The 24,161-nt window shown below is 45.4% G+C and overlaps 2 protein-coding genes across 6 annotated transcripts in view; one reads left to right on the plus strand and one right to left on the minus strand.

Annotated features, from left to right (window-relative positions):
- The window catches only part of lrpprc (leucine-rich pentatricopeptide repeat containing), a 103,704-nt gene extending 83,240 nt beyond the window's left edge, over positions 1-20,464 (plus strand). Inside the window, exons 28-38 of the mRNA XM_039738178.1 lie at positions 671-813; positions 1,243-1,393; positions 1,550-1,676; positions 2,518-2,606; positions 9,619-9,823; positions 16,016-16,161; positions 18,582-18,697; positions 19,193-19,267; positions 19,472-19,556; positions 19,687-19,829; positions 20,226-20,464. Coding sequence (XP_039594112.1) covers positions 671-813; positions 1,243-1,393; positions 1,550-1,676; positions 2,518-2,606; positions 9,619-9,823; positions 16,016-16,161; positions 18,582-18,697; positions 19,193-19,267; positions 19,472-19,556; positions 19,687-19,829; positions 20,226-20,306 — 1,361 coding nt within the window. The 3' untranslated portion in view covers positions 20,307-20,464. The remainder of the gene's footprint in view (positions 1-670; positions 814-1,242; positions 1,394-1,549; positions 1,677-2,517; positions 2,607-9,618; positions 9,824-16,015; positions 16,162-18,581; positions 18,698-19,192; positions 19,268-19,471; positions 19,557-19,686; positions 19,830-20,225) is intronic.
- Positions 20,465-21,741: 1,277 nt separating this feature from the next.
- Positions 21,742-24,161, minus strand: part of abcg8 (ATP-binding cassette, sub-family G (WHITE), member 8) — a 43,210-nt gene continuing 40,790 nt past the window's right edge. For 4 of the 5 annotated variants that reach the window (XM_039738180.1, XM_039738179.1, XM_039738184.1 and 1 more), the window contains 3 exons: positions 23,154-23,421; positions 22,471-22,598; positions 22,158-22,295 (listed from right to left, as the gene is read on the minus strand). In XM_039738180.1, the coding sequence (XP_039594114.1) occupies positions 22,158-22,295; positions 22,471-22,598; positions 23,154-23,421 (534 nt within the window). Of the gene's footprint in view, positions 22,296-22,470; positions 22,599-23,153; positions 23,422-24,161 lie in introns of all 5 variants that reach the window. The other variant, XM_039738182.1, reaches the window with a different exon arrangement.

The following is a 24,161-nucleotide window of genomic DNA, read 5'->3' on the forward strand; positions in this document are numbered from 1 at the left end:
TACAAACCGATCGCTGTAAACAGAAGTGAAGTGAAGGTTAAACTCTAATAGAAAAAAGTCTTCATTAAATACGAGGTTAAAACAATGCTCGAAGCAGTCTCTTTAAAAACAAGCCCGGTGCCTTCTTGGCCTTGTGTGTCCAGCCATCTCTCTCTCGTGTGTGTGTGTGTGTCTCTCTCTCTCATGTGTGTGTGTCTCTCTCTCTGTCTCTCGTGTGTGTGTCTCTCTCTCTCGTGTGTGTGTCTGTGTGTGTCGCTCTCTCTCTCGCTGCACAGGGAATGCACAGGGAGAGACTGAACACGTGCAGAAATCATCGGCGCGCACAAACCGAAAGGGAAACTGGCTTGTTCGTATACTGAGTGTATGGTCGTGAACAGATGCAAAAGTTTGGCGAACTTTTTGGTCGTAAACCGTTTTGTTCGTGTTCTGAGATGTTCGTGACCCGAGGTTCCACTGTACTTAGTTGTCGATGAGTTGCATTATTGGGGGTGTTAAACTAGTTGGTTTGGATAAAACCAGAGCTGTGGCTGATATTGTGATTCAATATGGTGATCACCTGGGAGACTGTGAGAGACGGTTTTGATCGCATTACTTTTGCATGTTTATGGCACTGAAGTTGAGTTTGCTCTTTTGGTGTTTCTGAGATGTATGTTTAATATTTAATGCTCAGAGGAGAATGGTGACTGGAAGAAAGCTGAAATTGCATGGACAAAGATGCAGGAAGAGAACATTATTCCCCGTGACCGAACCCTGAGGCTGCTGGCAGAAATCTTGGAAAGTGGAGGCCAAGAGGTGCCTTTTTCTATACCTGAGGTATGGCGATTCTTATTCTCAGGGGGGAGAATTGGGTGAAGGGCTGTGAGAATAATCTTCAGCCTGCTCGTTGTCATCCTTTAAACCATTAATGAATGTCTAATTAGAGAATAGAGTGACCACAAGCTGAACTGTCCCGAGAGCACACAGGGCCCATACTGCATTTTACACATTAGTGTAACCATTACGCATCTGACCCAGTTCTAGAGACCGTCTTAGAAACAAAACTTCCAGTCTTCTGATGGTAAAATTCTTTTTCATCTTTCTGTGATCATTCCTCCGACTTGACCTGATTGGCTTTTTCTGATTTTACTCTTTGACTGGGTGTTCACATCGACAATCTGAAACTGCTCTCCATCCAGATTGTTATAGGCAGCTAACTTACTGTCCTTTTTTTATTGATGTAATGACATTGGATGCTTTTTATAGACCTGGTATGAAGAGGCCAATGTATCTGACGATGTTGTATCAACCACAAAAGAAGACAAACTGCGCTCCCCCCAAATAGCCGTTTCAGCAGAATCTCACCTGGACTTCCAACGCCGTGTGATCTCTCTGTGTAAGAGGAAAAAGACAGCAGGTGAGAATTTACCATTATAGGGTTTTATTCAGTAGTCACGTTTGGACATCTTAAGTTCTCTGGCCATTTAACGTCTTCAGACCACTATCAAACCGGTGCAAATTAGTGTGAGGTAAAAATTTGGCCAGGGTTGAAAAATCTGTCTTTCTTTCATAGATGCCTACACTGTACTATTAGAGGCAGAAGACAAAGGTATCACTCTTAGCTCTGCTGCGTACAACATCCTCCTGAAGTCTCTTCTGGCAGAGAGCAATCTGGAAAACGCTACGAAGGTTAAAGACATGTAAGTGTGGTAGCTTGTACCTTGAAACCCCAGAACATTCGAGAGCTGGGGCCGCCAGTGGAACACACCGTACCTTTTCAGTCCTAGTCAGCGGCCACTATTGATTGTGCTGCTTCCGTTTTTAATTTGTCTTGCCTGTGCGTTGCTTTAATCACTGACAAGGTCGGACCAAACGGGTAATTCTCACATTGCACATCTGGATGGATGACTTAAGGAGCTACCGCCAGATGGGCATCAGAAGTGAGCAGTGAGGAGCTTATGTGGAGATTACGAGGACTAGAGTACTGTCTTTCTGATCAGAGATGTTTCAACCAACCAAGCTCTAGCAGGACTACTCATAACCCCCCACCCCACCCCCCCCATAATAAAGGATTAGCTGCCCAACAATCCGTTACACGGCTCTGCTCTTGTTGTAATTCCGTCTGTGCATCTTGAAAACTTGACGTGTGAACTTGCTGCTGATAGCCTGTGTCATCTGGGGAGGCTGCCATTCAGAGTAAATAAAACGTGTCAGACGCACCACTCTTCAAGGGGTATGCAGGTTCATATTAGCAGAGAATTAAAACAAGATCAATCTAATGCTCTCTCCCACTCTCTGATCTGTCACTTGAGAACGTAAGTCCAATTACAAAAACAATCTGTTGCTGAAAGGGCCAAACAAAGGCTGTCTTCCCTGCATTAGGCATTTGGTTGGGGAGGGGTGGGGGGTCTGCCATTTTTTTTTTCCCTCCTCTGGAGCCTCACTCCTTTATTTTAGTTTCTCTCCCCCTCTAATTTCACCTCACTCCTCAACCGTTTATTATCATATCAGATGCATGTCAGTAATTCTTCTTCCTTTCAGTGCCTGTACCCGAATCAAAGGCTTTACGCTGAGTGACGCCGCCAACAGCCTTCTGCTCATCACACAGGGGAGGCGGGGCCACCTGAAAGGTATGTCACCGCCGCTGACCTTTACGTCATTTTAATGCCTCTGCAGATTTCAGCTCGCAACGCCCTTCACGCGCTTGGATAAAGGAGTCCATTTAGCAAATTACCTGCTTATCAAGAGGCTTTTGTAGGAGCTGAGAGACATAAATTACTGTACATGCATTAATAATATCAGCTTGAATATGAATGTGCTTGTCATGTGGCCACTTAGTCCAGTTTCCATTCCATTAAACACAGCTAACATCTGGCTTGCTTGCTTTTTTGTTATTAATTTAAAACAAAACAAGAATTTTTAAATCTGTCCACAACAAGCTTCATTCCTTGGTTTGCACGAAGAGGTAAGGTCCAGCTGACTGACCGCTGCATCCCACTCTACCATTTCAAATAAGTGGTGTCATCAATCAAATGGTCCTTCATTATCGTGCAGTGGGAAATGAAGTACACTTTGAGCAAGGCTGGCCGAGAGGTCTGTGCTGGAGATGGCGACCATTGTGGCATTGTTTCAGTGCGTTTTAATCCTTGCCAAAGAATCCCAAGTGTTCAGGTTTAAAGCTTGATTGAGCACAGATATTGGGAGGACAGTGAAGGCATGTTTTGGGACACGCTTCGCTGTATATGTGGCCGTTATAATTGGCCCCCTTGCATTTAGTTCTGTCGTGTACAGCAGGGGTGGGCAAACTCAGTCCTGGAGGGCCGCAGTGGCTGCAGGTTTTTGTTCCAACCCAGTTGCTTAATTAGAAAATAATCCTTGCCAATAATTTAATTTCATGACTTGTTAATGCTTTAAATCTGCCATGTCAGGTCATTCTCATATCCTAGATTTTTTTTCCTCTCTTCCAAGTTATTTGAAGTCTAAAACTGAAGAGTAATTCTCACCCCTTTTTTCTCTTCACTTTCCTTCTAAGTATTTAATTAAACCAAAGAGTGCACATTAAATACACGCAGGTGTAAATGGAAACAAGTTAAAAGGAGCAATGCTAGTTTCTTAGCATCTTAGCGTCTTATTGCTACTAAGGAGCAATCAAACACCAAGAATACGGCTGTTTAAGGCTAAAATAGGCAATAAGGGTTCAAAATCTTAATGAGCGAGACAACTAAAATGGAGAAGTGTTACTTGAGCAATAAGTGCTTCTGATTAAGTAACTGGGTTGGAACAAAAACCTGCAGCCACTGCGGCCTCCACGAATAACTTTGCCCACCCCTGGTGTAGCATGGATGTCAAACTCCGGTCCTGGAGGGCCGCAGTGGCTGCAGGTTTTCATTCCAACCCAATTACTTAATTAGAAACCAATCCTTGCCAAGCTCAGACCTTATTTAATATTATGGCCTGTTAGTCTGCGCAATGGAAGCTTCTTATATCGTAGATTTTTTTTTTTCCTCTCCGAGGATGTCATTCAAATGATTTGAAGCCTAAAATGGATCATTTTCAGTCTGTCACATTTTTCTGTTAGATGTTATATTGAATCAGGCAGCGCATGATGAACACACACACAGATGTAAATGGAAACAAGCAAGACGGAGAACTGCTGGCTACTTTGTCATTTACATCTTATTGCTAATAAGGTTCCATTAAAACACTGAATGCAGCGGTTTAAGATTGAAATAAGCAATTAAGGGTGGGGGAACCTTAACAAGCGAGACCACTGAAATGAAGCATCAAAATGTCACTTGAGCAGTAAGTGCTTCTTCATCAGCAATAATTGACTTCTCATTAAGAAACTGGGTTGGAACAAAAACCTGCAGCCACTGCGGCCCTCCAGGACCGACATTGCCCACCCCTGGTCTACAGCATGGATGTCAAACTCCGGTCCTGGAGGGCCGCAGTGGCTGCAGGGTTTTCATTCTGACCATCTTCTTCATTAGTGAGCCGTTTTTGCTGCTGTTTAACTTGTTTTGCCTTTGTTTTAATTGACGTGACTCAGACCCCTTAGCTCAGGGGTGTCGATCTTCGGGCCTGGAGGGCCGCAGTGGCTGCAGGTTTTCATTCTAACCCTTTTTCCTAATCAGTGACCAGTTTCTACTGCTAATTAAACTTGTTTTCCCTTCATCGTTTTAAGGATTCAGCCCTCTGAATGAATTCCTTTCTTCATTAAATGACAGCCAAATAAAATGAGACGTGAAACGAAACTAAACTGGGATTTCAAACTCAAACCAATTTCACTCCAACCCGTTACTTGTTGTTAATTAAATTCGTTCTTTAATTCCATGGCCTATTGCTTTCCAGAACTGTTGATTTTTCTAAGAACATCATCAAAACGTTTTGGTGACCTGAGAGATCCACCTTACTGAGACCTTCACCTTTCTTAATTTTCAGATATTGTGTGATGGGCACAGGTGAGCTGCTCATTAAAGAAAAAGAAACAACTAAGGGGTCTGAGTCAAGTTAATTAAAACGAAGGCTAAAGAAGTTAATTAGCAGCAACAACTGGTCACTAATTAAGAAGGTGGTTAGAGTGAAAACCTGCAGCCACTGCGGCCCTCCATGACCGGAGTTCGACACCCGTACCTTTAGCTGTTTCTTTTTCCTTAATTAGCTGCCAAACAACGAGACACAATACAAGTCGCCATATGACCAGCTCATCACACAATATCTGAAAATAAAGAAAAGTGAAGGTCTCAGTACGGCTGATCTCTCAGCTCACCAAAACATCTTGACGGCGCTCTTAGAAAAAACAGAAAATCAACAGTTTTGGAAAAGTCTGCTGTGGCGGAACGAGAGCAGCAACAAGGAATGAAATAATGAGTGTAATTAACAGCAAGAATTGGCTTCTCATTAAGAACCTGGTTGGAGTTTGAAGCCCCAATTTAGCTGGTCGTCTGTCGGCTCGTTTCACGTCTCATTTCTGTTTGGCTCTCATTTAATGAAGAAACGAATCAATTCAGAAGACTGAGGCCTTAAAAACAAGACTATTAAACTGAAGGGAAAAGAAATTAATTAGCACTGAAAACTGGTCACTGATTAGGAAAAGAGTTAGAATGAAAACCTGCAGCCAGTGCGGCCCACCAGGCCTGGAGTTTGACAGTATCTCCTGAAATAAGTGGGCAGTGAAACAGCTCTGGTCTGCATACACTGATTTATTTGATACACAGCAGCCATGACACAATTGTTGGCACAAGTTTCTCATTGCAGTGAGATTAGACTCGCTTGCATTAAATGACCACTACTCTAATGACAGGAATTAACCAATGAATGCTGGCTTTAATGTTTTACAAAAAGGCCACTTTCATTCCCTGTGCCTTATTGACGGTGCTGAAGGATAAGAGTTATATGGAGACCATCAAAACTAAAAGTGCAAAAGGGGGACAGGGACATCTCCAGTGTCTTTGGATTCCTGCTTCCACAGTTCACCATCTTATTAAGACGCCTGCTATTCACAGAACTGTCAAAAACCTCCCAGGACAATTGATGAGAGGAGAATTTGAAGGTGGATGAAAACTGTTGAAAGATACGCCATTTAATAAATCCAAAGAGCTTAAAGCTGACCTTGAGCTGTCTGGAGTGAAGCTTTCAAACTTCACCACAAAACTTGAGAAAGCCCAAAGGAGCAGCCAACTATAAGAAGGCCTGACTACTTTTTGTCAAAGCCTACCTTCAGAAACCAACATTTGTTTGGGGAAGTGAGCTGTGGAATGCTGAATACAAGGCAGCGCAGAGCAGGGATTTGTCTTGTAGGCCATGAAATGAAGCTCCTAAAGAAACGCACACCGTGGCCTACAGTAGTTAAATCTTGTGTGGGTTTGGTGACATTGTGGGTCTTTTCCTGCAGCCTTTGGCACCGGAGGTATTGATGTTATTAAGGGAATCATGAAATTGAAGGATTACCAGGGAAGTTTAGAGCGGGATATGCTACCCATTGTTAGAAAACTAGGTGGGGGTCAGGGGTCCCAACAACACGATCAAAAAAAATGAAAAGTGGGCCGATGTCTCGTAACAAAAGTTGGTAGACGTCCGGCTACTTCTGAAGCTTTTGTTCATGATGTACCTAAACGTCTTCATGGGTGCCTGTAGTATTGACCTCGAGTACGTAGATACAGGCCTTTCAGAAGGTGTTCAGATCCCATCTCTTTTTATACGTTTTATGTTTTGCAGCCTTATGACAAAATCTTTTCATTTTTTTTCTCCCTCCACAAGAAAAATGCTTAATACTCCAGAATTACTTCCAGCTCTTTGGAGTATTTGTATATTTATTAAAATAAAAAACTGAAATCTAGGCACTAGCACAAGTGTCAGACACTTGAAATGTGCTCATGTTCATCTCTTCATTTGATCGTGGCTGAGATGTTTCTGCACCTTGCTTTAATACAGAAGTGGTCTGTTTAATTGATGATACGTGATTAGAAGGGCACATGTCTGTCTGTGGAAGGTTCTCAGGCCATGAGGTCAAAGGAATTACCTGTAGAGCTTCGTGACAGGAGTGTGATGGGCTTACACGTAAGGGAGAGCTTCAAAAAATGTCTGCAGCACTGAATGTTCGCATGTGCAGTGGCCTCCATAATTCTTAAATGGATGAAGTTTGGAACAACCACAACTATTCCTAGAGCAGCCATGGCGATAGAGGTGATTAGGAACCTGGTGGGTCACTGTGTGGAGATGGAAAAAAACTTTGAGAAAGACCACCATCACTGCGGTACCCCACTAATTTGGGCAGAGTGGTCAGGTGACTCATGACAGCCAGCTGGGAGTTTGCAGAAAGGGAACCTAAAGGACTCTCAGACTGTGAGAATCAAGACTCTGTGGTCTGAAGAAAGTGAGAGAGAATTGAGACCAAGCAGTTCAAAGTGTCATCATCTACTCCAAACTTTTGGACGTCAAGTACCCCTGAGGTTAAGTGAGTTGCGTTGCGTACCACCCGCACCTTGTTGAAAGGGAGGGAGAGCTGTAAGGGGGGGAGTTCGGCTCTAAACCGTCCCAAAATCTGAATAAAAGTTAAAGAATTGGAAGAAATTATGCATAAAATTAATGAAAAAATTTGTGCATGTACATAAATTGATAAATTCCACCCCGAAACTGAATCCTGCCTTCGGCCTGTATGTGACGCAGTTACCGAAGATGAAATGGTATCGGCTTTGTGCTTAGATGTAGTGACTACGATGCAATACAGCGGCAGTGCACGTATAACAACAAACGCGAGCGGTTTCTGTGAGGCAGAGTAACCGAAGACTAAATAGTGTCGGCGTTGTGCTTTCATCTAGTGACCAAAAGCTCAAACAGTGAAGTAGAAGTTGACTTCCGCGAAATGGAATTATGGTAGCGTTAAAAGAACTAAATACCGATTTGAATAATAGGTTTTATTTATTCAGATGACGAAATTTCACACCACACTAAATTTGGGAATTCACGTATTATTGTATTTAAACAGTTTCATTGGTTTTTGCTCACAACAGGCTTGTCATAAAGGGTTTTGCACAGATAAATTCAATTTCAGGGGCCGCGATGCGTACCACCTGAAAAGGCTCCGCGTACCGTACCACAGTTTGGGAACCGCTGATCTATTCAATACCACTCCAACAGTGAGGCATGGTGTTGGCAGCATCATGAACTGGCAGACTAGACAGGGTTGAGAGGAAGCCGAGTGGAACAAAGCGCAGAGATATCCTAATGAAAACCTGCTCAAGAGGACTGTGGACCTCACAATGGGCTGAAGGTACATCTTTGAACAGGACAGTGACCCTAAGCACAAAAGAAAGGCGACACGAGGGTGGCTTATGGACCACTCTGGGCATGTTGTTGAGTGACCCAGCTCAACTGAACATCTCTGGGGTGATCAGAAAACAGCGGTCCACGGATGGTCTCTATACAAACTCGCAAAGCTTGTGAGGTCTAAAGAGAACAAATGTCAGAAAATCCCCAAATCTAGGTATGCATGGCTTGTCGTGTCAGGCCCAAGAAAACTCCTGACTTGTGCCAAGTACTGAGTAAAGGGTCGGGATACTTGTATCAATGTGAGATTTTGTTTTTTCATTTTTAATAAATTTGTAAAAATGTTTCAAAATGTCATGTTTTTGCTTTGTCATTCTTAGGTCTTAAGTGTTGCTTGATGATGGAAAAAATTGAACCAAAATGATTTTGTCCCAAGGCTGCAACTTAAGTGAATGTGTGAGATTTGAAGGGGTCTGAATACTTTCCCTTTCTGGTCCAGCCCCTCTAGACGGTGCACGTGAGGCCTGTGCCCAGCGTTGGTCATGGTGCATAGTCGCCATACCGTGGCCATGTAATGCACTCTGTTTGTTACAATGGCTGCCATCTGCTTTGTCTTTGGTCAGGATACACGTAGGGTCCAATTCGTTAAACTGGAACACAGCTTTACCTTGTAACCTGCCCCCAGGCGATGGCATTCATCACATCACGGTTTAGTTTAAAACTTACGTACAAGAATTGCGACTGTCTGAAGTTTCTCTGCAGATCTGTTTAGCCAGAGCAGCAGGTGACATTTAGTTGAGTCGTGCCAGTCACAACAAAGTCTGTCGCCTTCTGTGGCATCATCTGACTGGATGCCAGCACCCTTGCTTTGTTGTCGAGCATTTTATTACCTTGAGGTTTTATGCAAGAAAATGAATGTTTAGTTTTATGTCCCTCTGGTGAAGCCGTTATTCTTGCTCTCTGACATAGTAAGCTGCATTACAAAGAGAAAGCTTTATGCAGAGTTGTTAATAACAAAAATAAAAAGAATGCTGCATGCTGGCCAAACAAAGATTCAGGTTAGGTACAGCACAGAATGACGTGTCACTGCCTTAGAAAGCAAACAGAACAAGCAGCAATGTCCTTGAGAAGAGGGCACTTTGGGGTCTGTGTAAGCTTCACCCAGAGGTCATTATTAAAGATTCCAGCGGGCCAGGCTTTCTGTTTCACGTGGTCTCTACTGTTGTCCTAACTGCCCTCCATCTCTTGAGGTGTGAAATGTTTTACAAGAGGCTGCCTACCTGACAAAAGAGCATTTTTCACTCCAGGCATCATTCCCAGTCCCCAGAATGCCGTGCTCCACTGAACTCTGTCTGCTTCTCTCTTTTGTTGCAGATGCCGTCAACACCTTGAAGTCGATTCTACAAGCTGAGCGGGTGCCCACACAGATGGCTATCACCCGGCTGGTGCAGGGCCTTGGAAAGGCTGGTGATGTTGAAGGCATCCAGGAGGTGGAGGGCCTGATGGAGAAACTGGCACAGCATGTTAAAGTGTCACGTATGCTGTATATCAACAACACTGCGCTGGCACACATCTACAAGTAGGTGAACGTCCCACTTCGTCTCTCTGTAATGCCAGTGCGTGGATAGTTGGAGCTCCTGTGCTGGAACCCCCATTTAGCCGCTTGGCCTCCCTAAAAGCCTAAAAATCAAACTTTGTGGGTCTGTGAAAGTATATTTTAAATATCTGCTGTGGCGTGGTGAATCGCACCTTACTGGGCTATCAAAATATTGTAGCAGCCTACAGATAGCTGGACAATACAATACAACACAATTTATTTTTGTGTAGCCCAAAATCACACAAGGAGTGCCGCAATGGGCTTTAACAGGCCCTGCCACTTGACAGCCCCCCAGCCTTGACTCTCTTAAGAAGACAGAGAAAAACTCCCAAAAAAACTCTTGTAGGGAAAAAATGGAAGAAGCCTTGGAAAAGGCGTTAGCATATCAATCTCTTGGACCAATACTGTGAGTTTTCCGCATTCGACTTATACAATCAACATTATAAAATACCGGAAATTATACGGTAGTACTAGGGTGTTGTACCGTGTTAGCCATTATGAATGTAGAGAAAAGCCAAACAAAATGACACCTTTTATTGGCTGACTAAAAAGATTACAATATGCAGGCTTTCGAGGCAACTCAGGCCCCTTCTTAATGCAAGATGTAATACAGAAACTGGAGTTCACCAGGTTTATATCCACACACTAGGACAAGAAACAACACTGGCAAATCTTTAAATGAAAAATCTTATCAGGTCGCGACTTATCCGCGGGAGAACTTGAAACGCGAGTATATATGGTATATTTTTATATTATGTACATTAAAGAACCATCAACAACAAATCAAATTAATAATATATTGAATAATTAATTTAAAAATAAAGTTTGAATAAATCGGACTCTGCAGCTGCCTGAATAAAAGGTAAAGTATAATTTCCGGTTAATGGCAATAGCTCAAAAGTTGATAGAAATCTACGTTTTGTACCTAACGTCAAAGTGTGCGTGTGTTAAGAAAAGTGTCCATTGAAAGTTCTGCTGGTCACAGGTACCAGGTGGCATGGCTTTTGTTTGCAGATTGGTAAGTGATAATAAATTTAATGAAACGGACGTTTATATAATGCTTTTCTCACCTACTCAAAGCACTTAACATAGACAGCGGGGGACCACTTTAACTACCACCACTGCGCATCATCCATCTGGGTGATGTGACGGCAGCCATTGTAGTGCAGCGTATGCTCATCACAGCTTAGCTTTTAGGTGGTGAAGGGCAGTCAGAAGATAGTTGGCCAATAAGGGACAGGTGACGATTAGGGGGCCGGAATGGAGACGGTTTAGCCAGGACATTGGGAAACACCCTACTGTTTTTCAAAAGATACCCAGAGAATACACAGAGAATCAGGACTTCATTTTTATGTCTCATCCAAAGAACTGGGGCAGTGGCATCCTCACACAAACCACAGGGTAAGCGCCCCCTGCTGGTTTCACCCACACCTCTTCCAGCAGAAACTCACTTTCTCAAGATGGTCTGCCATCGATGTCCAGGCCGGGCCGAAACATACTTAGCTTTAGGTGGATGACCTCTTCTGAAGTGCAGGTGATCAACTGCAACTATGCCCATCATAACTGACCGCATTATCTGTGGCTAATTTATTACCTAAGATTTCTGTGTTCAGCCAGCACTGGCACACTGTCAGGACCCCCCGATTCCCTCCCTATTTGCCTCCAGTCCATTCTGCATTAATCTGTATTTCCTGACTAGACGCCAAATACATAAAGTCTAGTGCATGTTAAATAAACTAACCCTCCTTCTTCTTTTATATATACTAATAAAAGGCAAAGCCCTCACTCACTCACTCACTCACTCACTCACTCATCACTAATTCTCCAACTACCCGTGTAGGTAGAAGGCTGAAATTTGGCAGGCTCATTCCTTACGGCTTACTTACAAAAGTTAAGCAGGTTTCATTTCGAAATTCTACACTTAATGGTCATAACTGGAACCTATTTTTTTAGTCCATATACTATAATAGACTTCTGCTCGAAGGCCGTGGGAGGCGGAGTTACGCCTCCCACGTAATTTAGTGCCTGCCCATATAAGGCCGTCCATCAGCGGCAATCCAATAGAAGCACTGCCGCTAAATATTCCCGGGTGAAGGACTGTGCTTATGCAGACGAAGATGAGATGGTCAGGGTGGTGTTTGGCACAAACTCAGCGAAACTGCGAGAGAAACTTTTAAGTGCCGGGTCTTAGCTAACATTAAATACAGCCGTGGACATCGCACAAGATGGTCATAACGGTCGACAACATCCGCCATGTTAAACTTTCTTATTTATGGCCCCATCTTCATGAAATTTGGTAGGCGGCTTCCCTGCGCTAACCGAAACCGATGTACGTACTTATTTCGGTGGTATGACGCCACTGTCGGCTGCCATATTGAACTTTCCAACGTCACTAATTCTCCAATTTCCTGTGTAGGTAGAAGGCTGAAATTTGGCAGGCTCATTCCTTACAAGTTACGTACAAAAGTTAAGCAGGTTTCATTTTGAAATTCTACGTGTAATGGTCATAACTGGAACCTACTTACGTACATATATATGACCACAGCCTGCAGCTCGGTCGCCGTGTGAGGCAGAGTTGCGTCCCTCATCGTCACGCCTCCCATGTAATTGAGTGCCTGCCCATATAAGGCCGTCCGCCAGCAGCAATCCAATAGACACGCTGCCGCTAAATATTCGCAGGTGAAGGACTGTGATTATGCAAACGAAGATGAGATGTCAGGGATAGAATAGTGTTTGGCACAAACTCAGCGAAAGTGCGAGAGAAACTATTAAGTGCCGGGTCTAAGCTAACATTAAATAAAGCTGTGGACATCGCAAGATCGCAAGAGATAGCACAAGCACAGCTGACAACCTTTGATGCATGTACTCCGAGCGGCTCACGTGAACTGACTGTGAACGCAGTACGCAGAGAACAAGCAAGAGCTCCAAAGGCTGAACAAAAACGCATTACACAATTGAGAAGGCAGCAAAAGAATATGAAGCGAGTGACGCATACAAGCATATTCATAAGTGCAGCTACTGCTGAAACAAAGCACACAGTGTAAACCTTAACTTTAAATTAAGTTTATAGACACGCTGCCGCTGGCATTTGTCATGCCTACGACGAATTTGATATTTGTGATATACAAGTTTAATGAGAAGACACATTGCCGGGTCTGAGCTAACATTAAATAAAATCGTGCACATCGCAAGATCGCACGAGATAGCACAAGCACAGCTGAGAAGTTCCAAACGGCTCACGTGAACTGACTTTGCAGGACTGGGAAAGGTAAACCCGTGCATGCAGTGTGTGATGACTGAGATAAAGAGGAAGACGAGCTGTTTATTGATGAAGTTAGAAAGGAACAACCGTCTGAATCTGAAGAAGCCTTTGTAGACATATCAATAGGAAAGCAAGGTGTAAAGCTTAAGTGTAAATTAATGTTCATAGACACGCTGCCGCTAAATATTCACAGGCAAATCCACAACTTAATACCGGGAGTGCCTGTTAAACATCTTAGATTCACGAGTACCGATTTGGGTAGTGAACACTTCGATGAATGAAACCTGTTATCTTTACAACGGCTGACAAACACGGAATATAACTTGGAACACAACACATCCTCCAAATACGAACCTGATTGAAATAAATAATGATAATCAAATCGTTGATGACAGCAACACTCATAACAGTCACAAAACAATTACATTGACAATCATGTGACGTTATTTCTAAAATGTTTCCTTTTCTTTTTCATTACTTCTTTAACACACTACCAAACTTTTCCATCTGCTCACGACCACACACTCAGGTGACGAACAAGCCAGTTTCCCTTCCAGTTCGTACGCGCCGGTGATTTGCGCACGTGTTCAGTCTCTCCCTGTACCATTCTCAGTCAGATGTGCATCGCGCAGAGGGACTTTACCTCAAAACTCCACCCAGCTTCCTGCTCAGTTCCTTCATGCCAGAACTCGACTCATTAAATGTTACTTTTCTTGGTGGTTTATGGTTAGTTTTTGTATAAATTACAGATTTTTCAAATGTTCATTTTTTTCCCTGTGTTTAAAACTCGTTAAAGTGTTTACAGCGAGCGGTTTGTAAGGCTGTAGCGTGAACTCTTGCAATGTTAGTTTTCTCTGTTTAAGGTTTTCTCAGTGTTGTTCAATGTTTTACACTTAGTTACTATTACACTGTCTATTCTATGGTTTAACTCTTTTAGGGCTGATGTCAACTTTGTCAAAATTCAGGGATAGAGGACGGGGATCACGGTTAAACTGCAACAAAAATCACCCTTATGTTTTAGTTCAACTCTCTTTGCTAGAAGGAAAGTTACATAGCTTTGTTAATATAACCTCGATTAAATACGCGTGCATGAGTAGCAAAGAGCAAACAACCTCAAAAATGGCACCGACATCTGGCGAGAGACCAAAGCGAATGTGCAAAGAAAAATACTCCATGGACGTTTTACGCAGTTTCTTTGAATTGAACTCTGAGTTGTCAGACTCAAGAGTTTGATGCAAGTGATCTGGAGATGGTTATCGAAACCGAAAGTGAGGTACCAGCATCATCTGATTGGCCCCCAGCTCATTGTGGGGCTGAACACTTTCATGTAGCTGATGCACCTACAGCAGCGTTCACATATCGTGTTACACTGCAACCACCACCACAACCCACCTGCTGTGCGAAGACAGCCAGGCAGCAGACCCACCGTGCATTTCTGCTGTCCATCGAGGTGCCACTGCCGCCAGAGATGACAAACATAAGCCAACAGCAGCCACGGCACGTAGCAACAGACGTTTTATGATGATTTATGTGTGAAATCCATTGCTTTGTATGCTTTTCAGAAAACTGCGTTTTTTGGAAAAAATATTCAGCCCTCAAAGAGTTAACTATTTTTGTGTTTGAAAATCTTTAAAAAATATATTTACATGCAGCTCGTACGGTCCAGAACGGATTGATTGTATTTACATACAATCCTATGGGGTGAATTACTTCGGTCACGACCAAATGGGGTTATGACCAGAGTTTTGGAACAAATTATGGTCGTGACCCGAGGTTCCACTGTGTATATATGTGTGTGTAGATCTGTCTCTATATCTCCTCGTGTGTGTGTGTGTGTGTGTGAGAGACAGATGTATCAATAGTACCCTGCCCATCCATATATTTTCTCAAATCTGTTACCCAAAGCGAAACCCCAACCCCAGACAGGACACCATTCTGGTGCAGGGCGCATTTGTGCTCACACCCATGGGACCAAATAAGTAGTATGCGGAGAGACGTCTGGCACAGACAGTGACCAGGGTGGAGTTTTGGATGTTTTGAACAGCAGCTCTAACCACTGTCATGTTTGTTAACATGTAACGAATGGCGCATGGCTGATTAAACAGGTGTTTGTGGCACTTTGTTTAACTGGGAGCCGGCTAATCTGTTTGATATAAAGGCAGTGGAACTGGATATCTGAGGAAAGGGGACCCTGGCCCTCTGAGGTTTTCCGAGTGAACAGGTTTGAGGCCCCCACTAGCAGAGAGAGTGTTTTGTGATTGTTGTGTTCATAAGGACATTAGTGTAAAGCAGCGTGGCTTTTATTCTTCATCTTTAGTGACAAGCCAACTTGTTTAGTAGCGCGCATAATAAAAGCCATCTTGTAGAGTCCTTAATTCTCTGCCAGCCCCGGGGGCCCCAGTGACCCCCACATATGCTGTGCCGTCTCCCACTCCCGAGTATGAAAGGTTATTTCTCTCTCCGCTCCACGTTAGGGCCTTTTTCCTGGAGCAGCATAAATTTTGAATGGAATAATCTGAAAGATTGTTGTGACTTGGCAGTCTGAATTATTTACCGAGCTGGGCCCTAATGCGCCGGGCAGCCTTTTAAGAAGCGCGGAAACAGTCAGCTTTGTTCAGCAACAGCCTAACGTGCGTGTCACAGCTACTTACCCACGGCCCGGGTCAAAGTTCATTCTGGCAAGACATCTGATTACGCCGAAGTTTTGTCCATTCAGCCATGAACCCTTTTCACTTTGAGTTCCTGAACTAGCTGTTTAAATGGAGTCACGGGAACTTTTTACATTAATCCTTTCTGTAATATTAATGTTAAAAATAAAAGTTTCATGGCCTCATTCAGTTTTGTTTTCATCGAGCCAACCGTGTAGGCGGCCAGACAAACCAGTCAGTTTGTTTCTGTTTTTCTCCCTGCAGCCAAAACACCGACCAGGCAGTGGAATACTTGGAGTCTCTGTTCACCCCGGCGGGCGACGGCACAAAGTCGCTCCTGCCCCTTTCTAGCATATCGTTTGTGTTCAGGCGGGTCCTCGAAGAGAAGCTGGACTCCACTTTGGACAAGTGTAAGTGTGCACTATGAAACGAAACACCCGGACTTGATGTGAAATGAATATGAAATGTGAACGATTACCCGGACTTGGTGCGGTGGACAGTCTAACGTGACGCTCCTTCACAACTTGACTTGATGCTATTTTGGAGGCGTTAGGTGGGCGTTAGGACTGGGGGGGGGGCTTTGTTGGGCTGCTTGTCTAACCCTTCTGTGTTCTTGTGGCGTCGCTGGCAGCCACAATGTCTGCACTGTTGTTTACTTCACTTGGACCAACCTGATCAGGTCTTAGAAGAGTGGCGGAAAAACGAATGGAGCAGCGATGGACCCTCTTAGAGGTCAGACTGAATGGCGCTGATGAAGATCGGCGTTTAAATTGCAAACACGTGATGAGAGCCAACAGAGCAGGCTTGGGTGACGTGCATTAGATCAGCGAACATGCATGGCAAAGTGACAACAGAGAACAGACAAGTTAGTGATGCCTGCTTAATTAAGTGAGCCACTGCACTGTGAGAAAGTATTTGCCCCCTTTCTGATATACTTCATTTTTATTTTATCACAATGAATGACTTCAGATCTTTAGACAAAATTTAATTTTAGATAAAGGGAACCAGAACAGATAAATCACATTTCTAAATTACTAATTAATCTATTTAAGTCATAAAGTTACCCAACACCAATACTGCCCAATGGGGAAACCGTTTTTGCCCTCCTTAGTTACTCATGGAAATAGTTGACCAAAGTGGGACTACGCTGACTGACACCGGCCAGCCATATGTTGACCCTCGCCATGACAGTGTAGTCGTACAATTTACAATACAATACAATACAATTAATTTTTGTAGACCCCAAAATCACACAAGGAGTGCCGCAGTGGGCTTTAACAGGCCCTGCCTCTTGACAGCCCCCCAGCCTCGACTCTCTAAGAAGACAAGGAAAAATTCCCTTGTAAGGAAAAAATGGAAGAAACCTTGGAAAAGGTGATTCAGAGAGAGACCCCTTTCCAGGTAGGTTGGGTGTCAAACAGAAGGGGGGATCACCACAAGGTTTCTAGAAGAACACTAAGCTTCGATCAAAGGAAATTCCTTAAGAGACGAGGAAAATAAAGTTCCAGAAACGTCCCACTCAGGAGAGGCTTACAAAGGCATTTCTAAGACCCTGGGACTCCACCGCGCAACGGCAAGATGAAGGAAAGGCTGGCCTGTGGAGATGACCCCAAAGGCACATTGATTGTCACTAAAGACCCCCCAGACAAACACCCAAAGAACTGCAGGCCGCTGTAGCTTTGGCTAAGGTTCCTCAGTGTGAAAGAGACCGAGCGAAAAATAGGATTGATGGTAGAGTAGTGACAGGACGAGCTCTGCTTTCTGAGAGTAACGTCTTTGAAAATAGAAAAGGAAAGAAGAAACACCTGAGTGATCCCCACCTGTGGAGAGACGAGATGAAAGCCGAGCTCTTTGGACGCCGACGATCTCCCGGCGTCTGATAAATAGAGCTGCTGCAGCAGAGCGTTCGACACATACGCGCAGTAAAACAATGTGGCGTTGCTTTCCACAGGGATGACTAAATGCTCTCTGAATAAAGAACGCCATGATGGAATTGCTGTATTGCAGTTCACTCGGGCTCTCCTTCTCTATTGCATTTTGACTGGAGATCTGAGGCCATTCATTATCTATAGGGTGGTCCAGCTCTAATTATGCAATTGTCATTACGCTAGAACTTATTAGGTTTATTACATAGAAAATCACCCGAAAAATCCCGGACCATCGAGACGTGTGCGAACTGACGACATGAAGAATCGTCTTCGCGCCGAACGGGAATCATTTTCACATAAATCAAAGTCATCGAGACGATCTGGATCTGCATAATTAAATCTGGACCACCCTGTACAATATGAGAAAACAGAGGATATGAGTAAGGGGGCAAATACTTTGTCACAGCATTGTGGTCTTTATTGAACTTGGCAGCATTCTGATGTCAATGGGGTTACTGAGCAGTGAGCGGCGACGGATGGACGTTTAATCAGCGGAGACCCGGCGGTGTTAGAAACGTAATTGAGAAAGCAAAGTGTTTGTGGCGGAGTTAGCAGCAGGTATTCATGTTACGCGCTTGAGAGTGGCTGAAGTTCAGAGCTGGACGCTGGTGGTGTTTAGTTACCATCCTTGTTGAATCACCGTTACATTAGCAGAGAACCCGGTGGACACTTAAATGGAAGTTTAGTTAAATGAACAATTAGCAGGGATCAGATGTTAGCTGGTGTTTTGACTGGCACGAGTCCCAGAGCGGCTGGGCTGGAGTTAGCTGTGGACGCCTCCAAGGCATTGAGACTGCTGGCATGAGTCCGGCGGTGGTCTCCTCCATTCAGGGCAGCCCCACTTGTGTCACACTTCTATTAATGCAAGGAGCCTCGTCATCATGTCCCCCTTGTCTTCACAGTGAGCGTGATGGCCGAGCGGCTGGCACAGCACTTCTCCTTCTACAGACCGGTGACTGACCTCTTCCTGCAGCTTCTGGATGTCGGCCGGGTGGATGACGCACGCCTTCTGCTTCAGGTACGCTGTACCCCCCGACCCAACAGTGGCACCCGGGTGCGCCGCCTCTTGTGTGTCTTGTTCGCTTCCCTTTCCCTGTTTAGTAATCGGCCATGTCTGTAGCCAGTTATTGATGATAATCTCGAATTATGGCGTTTATTGCCTTTTAATGGAGAATGTGGTTGCTGTCCTCTGGGTGTGAAGCCTTAATGTTGGCACTGCATTCTGTTTGACCAAAGTGGCACAAGCCCAATGTGCTAGCAGAAAATAAGACCTTGTGAAGTTGGGCTGACCTCAGTGGGCTGAGGAGGAGGAGGGTATCGGTCCATCAGCCCCCTCTCTTTCCAGTGACTCCTTTCTTGCTTACCATGCTGTACCCAATCTCCAGTCTAAGTGATCCTTTCTTATGAAAGGTTTGCCCCCTTAACGCTATAAAGAGTGGCAGACAATGTGACATTTTCAGGGGCGCCCAGATTGCTGTCATTGAAGGGGCCTGACTTTGTTTTGTCCTTGCAGAGGTGTGCTGGTATTGCAGAACAGAGAGACGTCCTGGTGTCTTACATCACAAAGGTAGCGAGGAATACTGGGAAGGTAAGTGGAGGGCTTGTAAACGGTGGGCACTCACTCCAGATGTTGTTCTTACAACTCCTGCTATCCTACTACTCCAGCTGTAGAGCGATGTGTTATACTACTGTGTAGTGCAGGATGCTCTTCTAGGTACATCTTTAAATAGACCGACCGGTATGTGGGCATTGCCAAGGCTGATGGCACTTTTGTGTGTGTGTGTGATTGCAGGCTGAGAAGATCACCACTCTCCTTGATGTTGTACCCGACTTTATGGACAGAGAAGTGGCCTATGCCTACCTCATGAAGTGTTACTGTAAGTTGTGGTTCTGTGGCTGAGCCCTAAACCCCACCACCACCTTCACTTATGGCGGCTCCTTCTCTTCTCTGTCGCATTAGGCCGTGATGTGCACGACTTCACATTGCGAAACAATTTTCTTTTCCAGCTTTGAACAACGACTGCAGTTCAGCGAAGGAGCTCTATGAGAAAATGTTAAAGGAGAACGTGAAGGTAGACGAGCTGTGCCTGAAGAGACTGGCGGTCCTGCTGCGTAACGCGGGGGAGCCGTTGCCCTTCACAGAGCCACCGGTAAGTATGAGGGAACACACGGCCACTTGGCTCAGAGTCGCCAGCATCCATAATTGACTTTGTCTGTTAGTGAGTCTGACCTCTGAAGAGCAAAGGTGAACTGGGGGGCCATTCAGCTTGGGGGGCATTCAAGCTGCTGGTGTCAGAAAGCCTGCGGTGTCGTCGTGGGGGCCCAGTGCCCTCCATAGCAGTTTGTGTGTGGCATTTTAAACAGTCCAGACCCCACAAGTATTGGTAGTGCGTCACTAGTGGGGTCCAGTGGCAGGACCCCTGTCAAGTGTCTGGAGTAGTGAAGCCAGCTGGTCACCTGACTACTGAATTGGCGTCGTCACCTTTCTTAGTGGGCTGACTGATGTCCCGTCATCTCCTCTCACACGCGTCTCTCTTTACTTGCAGGAGAGCTTCAAGTATTATGCGGACAAACTGAGGCAGGAGCACCAAGAACCCTCCTCCTCCTCCTCCTCTGAAGAGGACTAACCCGATTCACCCTCTTTTTTTTTTTTTTTTATAAGAACGAAAAGGTTGTATTTGGAAAATTGTGCGTCTTTTTGTTTTGCTGGGAAGTCACTGTACAGAAATATTTATCCTGTCGAATAAATCTGCGTTGTTCAGGCCACCTCGGTGGTAAACCCAAATCGGTGTTTTCAGTGGGAGTTCAGGCCTCCGCTTCAGGGGCTGCTCTTTTCATTTGCAGCACAGGCTTAGGCGCACGTGTGAAGGGTGAGCCAGGCATGCCCTGTGATGCCAGGCCTGAGCCCATGCGCAGTGCTGCCCTCTCCTGCCTGCATTCCGCTGTTGCCTATTGATGTGTTTATGCATTTTAAGCACCTTAATTATGCCTCCTACTGTGTGCCTGCCTAAAGCTCTGCACACACATTATCCTTTCATTAATGCTGTTTGCCAACATGGCATCCTGTCTGAAAATTGCAGCGCAGCAACTAACGGAGCCAAGTTGGGAGGAGGGGATGGATGCCCAAGCAGATTAACGGCAGCACGCAATGGGTGGATGCCAGGCAGCGATGTATTTCCAAAAGGTGCATCCGGGCATTCCCAACACCGGTATCTGACGCTGCCTGTGGCGCATGGGCTGCTACATGATGAGGTTGGCACCTGATGGTTAAACCTACAAGGACCAGGCTCTTTAAGTTCATCACGTGAGCCTCTGGAGGTAAGGTTGTTGAATAATAATAATAGTAATAATTAAACCTGCAGGATACCAAGTGAGGAGAAAAGGTAAACCTCTCTGGAGTAAAGCAGCAGCCTGGTGAAAGCTGAAGGCCTCACACTGCCAAAGGTAAAAGACGCGACACACCGCGTCACAGCGGAACCTGAAATCTAACATGACTGGTGGTGGAGAGTCGGACTTTAGGGACTTGAGGGCCCGTCAGATCTTGACTTGGTGATATTTTGGATAATCGAGATGAATGGATTGCAGGGGGCTGGTAACCTGCCCGGGGTTTGTTTCCTGCCTTGCGCCCTGTGCTGGCTGGGATTGGCACCCGCAGACCCCCGTGACCCTGTAGTTAGGATAATGGATGGATGGAGACGAATGGATTGGACGAGCTTGTTGGGCAGCTCTCTAATGATCAGACCCCAATGGAGTGACGCGGTAGGCAGTTGTCATCTGACTGGTGACTGAGATGGGCCAAGCTGTAGCGCTTGGGTTTATTTGAAGGAGATCGGTATGGATTTAAATCCCTCGTAAAGTCTCACGGCATCACCTGCAGGATATAAAGGTCGCGTACACGCCGATCGGCACTGTGCTTAGCAGAACACCTCATCATCGTCACTGCTGTCACTCGGATACACGTAACGTCAAACACTTGATCTGTGAGAAGTTCGCTCGAGAAACCTCCTTCCTGTTGTGCGAGTCAGAGGTACACTTGCCAAGTGGTCACTGCGCCATTTCAAGTCGGGTCTTCACGTGTGTTTTAATCTGAAATATTTATGCAGAAACAATAAGTAAGATTTAGGCTTGAATCATCCATCACACCTGGCAGCACTTCTCCATCAAGACGCCCCTTTAACTGCACACCAAGGTTTCAGAGCGCCTTTGACATTTGGAAGCTGGCCCGAGACACTCGCATCAAAATGACAGGAAAGTGACACCTGCAGTATGAACAACCCTGGAGGTGACAAGATGCCATCAGCCTAAACACCCCCCATCATCATCATGCAGGCCACAGTCAATAAAGTCCGTTCAGTCAGAAAATCAGTGAAAACGGCAGGCAGCGCCAGTCTTTCCCACAGGGTGTTCTCATGTGCCTTGTGCGTGGTGCCATGCTGCCATCTAGTGGCACATATTGCTTCTTCAGAGAGCCTAGCAGATCACCAGTCCTGGCTTGACTTCTGGCTGATGAATTTGAGGCACAGGTAGTAGAAAACCATGAAGAAGACGCAGACGGCCAGCAAGACGAGGTAGCAGGCATAGAGTGGGTCAGAATTCAAGTCCATTGCCTCCACGACCTGCAGAAATCAAGGGAAATCATGGGATTGGTCTGGCAAAGGAGAATTTCTACCAGAAGGTAATGACTGACTTTTTTTTGTGTGTGTGTGATGAGAACTGAAATGGCCACCAAGATGGGATAAGAGGAGACGTCAGTCCAGCGCAACAGGCTGTACATTTTCAAAGGCCACCTACCTGACTCCCGTCAATATGGAACGTGAAGTTTCCAAGCGTCATCTTGTACTTCAGTCCTATGAACTGGACTTGCATGAGCCCTTCAAATCCCCACCTCAGGAAGGAGATTTTGGAGAACCACGCTGCCACTGAAAGATAGCAGAAGACTGATCACCAGGACAGTCCACATTTCGGACACCTTCTACAAGTTGTGTGTCAGACCAAGGAGTCCACCACCCTGTCGCTGTCTTATATGACTCAATTTGCGCCCTATGATTGGCAGGTCAGCCATCTTGACCACTAGCACCAAGACAGAGACACCACTCCAAAGATGGCCTCAAGATGCATATGTACACAATAGTGATCTGCCAATTTGAACGTGTCACCACGATCAGCAAACACTACATTAGCTCGAAACTTTGGTCTTCCTAAATTGAAATAAGCTTCTCGCCGTGAAGTTAAATTCTAACTAGAGAAGACCCATCAGCGTCTCATCAGAGACTTCACATTAGGCCACTTAGTCTGCTCATCATCACTTCCTCTCCCTGATCATTTCCCTCCTCACCTGCCCTGTTCCCTCATGCCCAGGTTCTTTACTTGGTCTCATCACATCCAAACATCTCCGGCCTGTCCCTAACGTGGCCCATCTTTATGCCCCCTCTCAATTGTACCACCCCGTCCACACTTCTTAACACTTGACTTACCCATCCACATGTTCTCTAGGCTGATGACAAAGCCGCCCGTGAGGTAGAAGGTGGTGAAGAGTGCGTTGCCCATGAAGGAGGACAGTTGCAGTGTCGGTAGGAGAGATGCGGTCCATAAGGCCATAGCACGGCTACAGTACACCACGAGCCAGACGATGAGGAAGTTCAACAGGAAAGGTCCAGTCTCTGCAGTGAGGCCTGCCAGCCAGTAGATTGGCACCGCGTATACCAGCGTGAAGGCACAGTGCTCTGGGAGCTCTCCGATCACCTGCAATGGCAGACAGCCCTGCTTGTAACTGGCATAACACCAAGCTCGCCATGCGAAGGGGGCTTACGAGAACAGTTTGTTACGATACAACAGGAGTCTCCGCTTTTACTGGACTGAAGCGTTTCTGCCACCGCTGAATTATACGAGTTTCTGTGTCGATTATTCGTAATCTTGACTTCATATTCATTCGTATAATCTGAAACAAAGCTGACAGACATGGAGAGGACCTGCCGCGAGGAGCAGACAGTCTGACTGGTCACTGGGGGGCGCTCTCCATTAGCTCAATTGTGTAAGGCTGATGTCACAGTTGGACAGCATGACAAACCCGAAGATTACGGTCACCCGATCTCATCGCCTCGACGGTCACACGGAGAAAACGGACCTCGGGATGACCAGTTAAGTGACGGCTTCAACTTTCCTGTTCCACCGTTTAAAGGATCAGAAGGTCGATAGATTTTGGCTGCCAAATGACATGGAGAATCTTTCATTCTTCTGTCACTCTGTTGTGGTACAAGTAAGACAAGATCTGCGCTGGCTTCAAAGGTCCTCGAGCCTCTCCGCGGTGTGGCCCAGTGCAGCCGGTGTTCTTAGTTGCTGGAGGCCGCCATTGCTCTGCTCTGTTGTTCTTTTTCGTTCCTTGGGTTCTTCTCTGTCTGCTTGGCGCTGCAGGCTCATTAGTCGTCCGCTCTCGTGCACACATTACCAGCCCTTATATGTTGATGTCACACTACATGACCGCT

Source organism: Polypterus senegalus, chromosome 16 (assembly GCF_016835505.1).
Source record: "Polypterus senegalus isolate Bchr_013 chromosome 16, ASM1683550v1, whole genome shotgun sequence".
NCBI classification, from domain to species: Eukaryota; Metazoa; Chordata; class Cladistia; order Polypteriformes; family Polypteridae; genus Polypterus; species Polypterus senegalus.